At 36.3% G+C, this 6,000-nt stretch overlaps 1 protein-coding gene across 1 annotated transcript; it reads left to right on the top strand.

Moving 5' to 3' along the window:
• Positions 1 to 1,238: 1,238 nt before the first annotated feature.
• On the top strand, positions 1,239 to 3,531 carry LOC149401404 (pfkB-like carbohydrate kinase family protein). The gene is made up of 4 exons (XM_089610315.1): positions 1,239 to 2,016; positions 2,692 to 2,877; positions 2,964 to 3,159; positions 3,293 to 3,531. The coding sequence occupies exons 1-4, from the start codon at positions 1,396 to 1,398 to the stop codon at positions 3,382 to 3,384; spliced, it is 1,095 nt and encodes a 364-aa protein (XP_089466441.1). The 5' UTR covers positions 1,239 to 1,395; the 3' UTR covers positions 3,385 to 3,531.
• The last annotated feature ends 2,469 nt before the right edge of the window (positions 3,532 to 6,000 follow it).

The following is a 6,000-nucleotide window of genomic DNA, read 5'->3' as shown; positions in this document are numbered from 1 at the left end:
TATAGAGGATTTAAATTTAATCAACATTTTGTTAATTTTTAGTAAATAACCACACCCACCAATTTACAAAGGGTAAAAAGACCAAACCGGCCTCAGTGTCAAATTCCCGCTCATTATTTTCAGCCCATTAATTAAAATGGAAATAAAATATTAGGTCATAATTTCTGGCACAAATCAAGGGACCATCATTAACAAACGTAATTAAACATCACGCACCACAAATTCACCGAGATGCTCCCTCGCCGACAGGAGCACCACGAATCTTTTCTTCTTCTGTCATCTTCTTTCTTCTCCGGGGAGGCAACGAGAAGAAAGAAGATGACAGAAGAAGAAAAGATTCGTTTAAAAGAGGAGAATTTGGGCGGTACAGAGTGAGGCTCGTTGACTTTGTCCACGCCGTGATGTCGGCCATGGTGTTCTCCGCCGTGGCCATGTTCGACCAGAGCGATGTTCAACCAGACCTAAATCGCCATTAATGTTTTTTTTTTCTTTTTTCTTTTTCATAAAGGAAAATATGTGTATTGATGAAGAATTGGGAAAGAAGAACCCAAATATTTTATTTTTTTTATTAATAAAGAATTGGGATTACAAAATTTCTTATATTATGATGATCCTTCATTTTTTTTCTCTCTCTTCTTCTTCTTCTTGTTTTTCATCGGAATTGCTGGTGGTTTTGAGTGTATGAGATTTGTTTCAGTGATTGTGAATTTGCTGAGATTTTGGTTATGGTGAATTCTTATCCAATATTGTAAATACAACATTGATTTACAGTTAATACCAATTGTTTCATCGTAAATGCATTGTAAATACAAAGCATATTTACAGTTAATACCAATTGTTTCATTGAGGATGATTCGCTGTTTTGAATCAAATAATATTCAGTAAATAAAAGAATATATTTACTGATTTTATTCCATAATTAATAGTCACGAAAATAGATTCAAACTTATCTAAAGTCAACGCATATCTCACATACATAAAATCCTGAAATACACGTTAAAAACTCTTTCCAAATCGGAAAGATTCAAATTTAAAAAAAATCTTAAACTAGTCCGTTTAATTAGTAAGGGTAAACGTGTACAAAAATTTCAATTAATAAGCTGACACGTAAGCAAGCTGGCTAATGACAGAAAATTAATGAAATGTTGACCACACCCAAATTGTTAGCCTTAATTACGTAACCAATTTTTTGTATTAAAAAAGTGATTAATTTATAATCCAATGGAATGTTAATAGGAAGCATGAGAGAGAGAGAGAGAGACAGAGATTAACAAGATTCCCCTGGGTTGACTCCGCATAGCAGCAACAGCATCAGTGAAAGATCACGAAGCCAAAGCAAATCACTCACTCTCACACGCTTGAAAGGGTTGCGATATCACCAAGAAAGAGGTAACAATGAAAGGGCTGTCATTTTCCCCATCACAAGCCCACATATGGAAGAACCCAACCCAAACCACAACAAACCCAAACCCAAAGCCCCACAGCCTCCGATTCAACCCTCCTTCGCCGCCGCCGAAATCCGTGTCCTTCTCCGTCTCCGCCTCCGCCAATAACTCCCCCATCCCACCTCTCGTCGTAGTCGGCTCCGCCAACGCCGACATCTACGTCGAGATCGACCGCCTCCCCGCCGCCGGCGAGACCATCGCCGCCTCCTCCGGCCAGACCCTCGCCGGCGGCAAAGGCGCCAACCAGGCCGCCTGCGGGGCCCGCCTCTCCCACCCCACCTTCTTCGTCGGCCAGATCGGCTCCGACGCCCACGGCCGCCTCATCGCCGACGCCCTCGCCGCCGGCGGAGTCCGCCTCGACTACCTCTCCGTCGTGGAGTCCGGCGAGGTGCCAACCGGGCACGCGGTGGTGATGCTGCTCGCCGGCGGAGAGAACTCGATCGTGATCGTTGGCGGGGCTAACGTTGTGGGGTGGCCGGAATCTCCGGCGGGTTTGGACGTGGTTGAGAGGGCTGGGATTGTTTTGCTTCAGAGAGAGATTCCCGATTCCGTCAATATTCGAGTCGCTCAGGTAATGTATATAAAATTACCTTCGCTACATTTGCATTTAGTATTGCTTTTTCAACTTCAATTTTGACACTGTAATCAATTTAATTACAGGAATGTCGGTATTCAATCCCTTTCATTTCGTATTTTCCCTCCCCGCCTCTCTATAAAAAAGAATATAGTCTAGTTCGTCAATAAGTTTGTCAAAAAAACAAGATTGGTACTTTGAAATTTCAAAAGTTAGCCCTTAATTTTGTCCCTTTTATCCGATAAATTGAGTCACTTCACATTCTCAATTGAATCTTAACAGAATAATATAAATAAAGAAGAAACGAACTTTGGGTTTGAAATTTGGCGCCACAACAAGTACATACAGGCTATAGAATGATGTGCTTGATTTGGAGTTAGAGAGGGGTTTTTAAGGCTTAATGCACTTGTATTAGGTTTATTGGAAAAAATATCTTTATATATTACTATTGACTTTTGTGTGTTAGTGTTAAAAGACGTCTTAATCTTAATCTCGGTGGTGCTCTACAAATGTTTTGACTTCTAAGAGGATTGTGAAGTGCCGGATTTTGATGAAGAGCATTATAAACAGAACGACTTTTTGTATTTTATTTTCGATTCAAGTATAAAATAAACTGTTCTTATGAGGAGGCTAAAATAAACTTGCTATGTAATTCTTGTAATCAATTTCAAGGCTGCGAAAACCGCGGGTGTTTTGGTCATTTTAGACGCGGGAGGAGTGGACTCGCCAGTCCCGCCCGAATTGTTGAATTTGGTCGACATTTTCAGTCCGAATGAAAGCGAACTTGCCCGCTTGACAGCCATGCCCACTGAAACTTTTGAGGAGATCGGTCGGGCCGTTGAAAAATGCCACGCAATGGTAAGTTTTTTTGGGATTGAGGAGATATTTAGGGTTGGGCTTGAATAATGATGACCCACGGGTTTTTTTGTTGTTGTGTGTCTCAGGGTGCAAAGCAGGTGTTGGTGAAACTCGGAGCCAAAGGGTCGGCTCTTTTTGTGGAAGGCGAAGAGCCGATCCGACAACCAGTCATCGCGGCCGAGAAAGTGGTCGATACCACCGGAGCCGGTGACACCTTCACGGCCGCTTTTGCCGTCGCACTCATCGAGGGAAAGTCTAGAAAAGAATGCTTAAGATTCGCGGGTACGTGATTCATGCCCACTTTGATATCACATTGCTTTTTTATGATTTCTTTTCTTTTTCAATATATATATACATATATATATATATATATATATATATATATATATAATAATAATAATAATAATTTTTGTAGCTGCGGCCGCATCTCTCTGTGTTCAAGTTAAAGGTGCAATTCCCAGCATGCCCGATCGGAAATCAGTCATTAATCTTCTTGGGTCTGTTTGACGATGTTTATTAGTTTCAAAGCTTCAAATATTTTGTATTTTTATTCTTTAGGTTCATTGTAACTTAAACCAAATAACCTGCTCATATGTTTTAGGATTGTAGACGGATGCCAAAATCATAGTAATAAAAAGCGTAGCTCCTACAATTTCCTGTCCTCTGTAAAAAAAAATAATCTCTCCCTCTCTCTCTCTCTCTCAGCCTTGCTTTAAAATAAACGCATTTAGATTCTGGTTTTGAAAAGGACTGTTTTTTTTTTTTTTTTTAAATAGACAATTGTTTGGTAAAGTGTTTTTAATTAGCTTTTAGTGTCAGTAAAAACAGATTTAGCGTTTAGTAAAATAAACATGATTATAGAAAAAAGATCAAAATAGACATCTCTTTAAATATTAAATAGTAATTAATAATGTGGTGATTCATATATATATATATATATATACTAATCATAATTTGTAAATTAAAAAAAAGTGGACAACGAAAAATTATTTTATTTTTAATATAAAGTTTTCTTATTATTGACGAACATTTAAACTACGGATTTATCGTTCCTACTAAATTTACAGCAATCTCATCTCTTAAGTTATCCATACTACTCGTAAAAGTTTGACGCTCTTCATCATGATCTTCACTTGTGTGATTTTCATCCACTCTCATCATCCAATGTCTCATCGATTGTTTCAAAATCTAGCTCTTGTTTTGCATGTACTTGAATATATTTATGTAGTGCCATAGTTACGATAACTATTTTTACTTGATTCTTGAATGGGTAACTTGGCATGGCATTCAGGATTCTCCATCTTTTTTTCCACGTTTCAAAGTTACCAGCATTTACCAAATAATACTTTCTTGTCATAATTTAAAATGAATTAATAATTATTTAGTTAAAACTATACAATAAATTAAGCTATAAAAAATTATAGTCATACCTTCCGGAGGTTTCGGAAAGTTAAGCTCACTATCACGAAGAGCGGCGGAGAATACTCTTAAATCATACACACTACCTTCCCAACCAGCATAAGCAAAAGTGAATTTCATATTTAAATCACCTACTGCTGATATATTTTGAGTGGAAATCTTCTTTCTACTGATAAATGGTACTTGATCTTCTTTTGGCAAAGAAGCTGGAACATGAACACAATCTATAGCACCAATGCAATCGTTAAAAAAAAATACAAATATGTCAATTATGTTATGTATTTATTGTAATACGATGATAATGAAAATAAAATCACAAAAATTAGCATGAGAATACCTTAAAATGTGGCATATATCTTGAATCTCTTGCTATTTCATTGTGAGTATTCTTAAATTTTAGATCAGAACGTTTTATGACATCTACTGCCATGAGACATAATATATCTAATATCTCCGCAAAATATCGATTTATAGACCGCTCTTAATTAAATAAAGAAATGATTGTGGGCCATTCTTTTAAATAAAGAATAAACAAAGAGACTCTTCTTTCTCTAGCATTGTATCATTTCATTAAAGCAACAAGAAACAATACCATTATTCAACTCAGTTCCTTGCTGCCATGAAGCTGCCCAGATACGGATTGTAAGCTAAAACATCATTCTGGATTCATGAAATTGCTACAACTACTTTGTGCCTGTTGTTATTTTTGCCTACGGATAGAGAAGGTTGTTATATATTATGTATTTTTTGCATGCTGTTAGCTCTAACTACTCATCCATCCTGCTGCTCATGACCAGTTGTTGTCTTTCCTTTCATTGGCTTCATTCGACACACCCACCGGGATAATACAATGTCCTTTCAGGACCTTCGGAATACGGGCACTATCAAAAGCAAGTTGCTCGATATCATTAATAGCTCTCAAATACTCATTCATATAACTACATATAACTTAACTGGCATGAATTCAATAGCATCTCATCCGAATGTTGAAATATCTCTTGCACTATTCGGTTTCCTATGCCATGTCCAAGAATGATTAGAATCATTCATAAAATATCCAATGCAATCATTTTTCTTGAACCTTTGAATCCGTAACTTGTTTCCAAGTTATTGCACAAACTTATTTAAATATCTTTTTTCCATTCTAAACATTCTTTGACAGTGACTTCTGTTTTCCCTCAACATCTCTTGCATGAAAATATTCTCCTTCTTTTTCGAATTCATACAAGGAACTTTATGTATGTACGTATCATAATAAAGTTGCATCATATGAACAGTTTTCTTTATAAGGATAATGGATTCGTCGTTTTTTTTTTTTGGCAATGATTTCTAATTCCTCGTCTTCTGTCATATCCATTTATTCCTGGAAACAAATACTAGTAACATCATAAGACTAACAACATCATTCAATGAAACAATTCTACCAATAAAATAAACAATACTATAAAAAAAATCAACAAATAAATACTAAAGAGACTATAGTTCTCATATTATAAGGATTATTAACATAAAATAAGCTATATAATAAAGAAAAAAAATCAACCAACAAATACAAAAGAGACTATAGTTCTCATATTATGATGATTATTAAAATAAAATACAACAAAAATTCAAAATTGCGGGGGATTTTTGAGCTCCTTCTTGATTGGAGCCATAGCTTAGATTATACTCATAATTAAGCCAACAACTTTGAACATGCTGATC

This window comes from Urtica dioica, chromosome 4, assembly GCF_054948205.1.
Source record: "Urtica dioica subsp. dioica isolate 48M chromosome 4, U.dioica_male_clone48M_v1_H2, whole genome shotgun sequence".
Lineage (NCBI taxonomy): Eukaryota > Viridiplantae > Streptophyta > Magnoliopsida > Rosales > Urticaceae > Urtica > Urtica dioica.
Note: the sequence above shows the minus strand (reverse complement) of the source record. Positions and strands in the feature narration are given on the sequence as shown.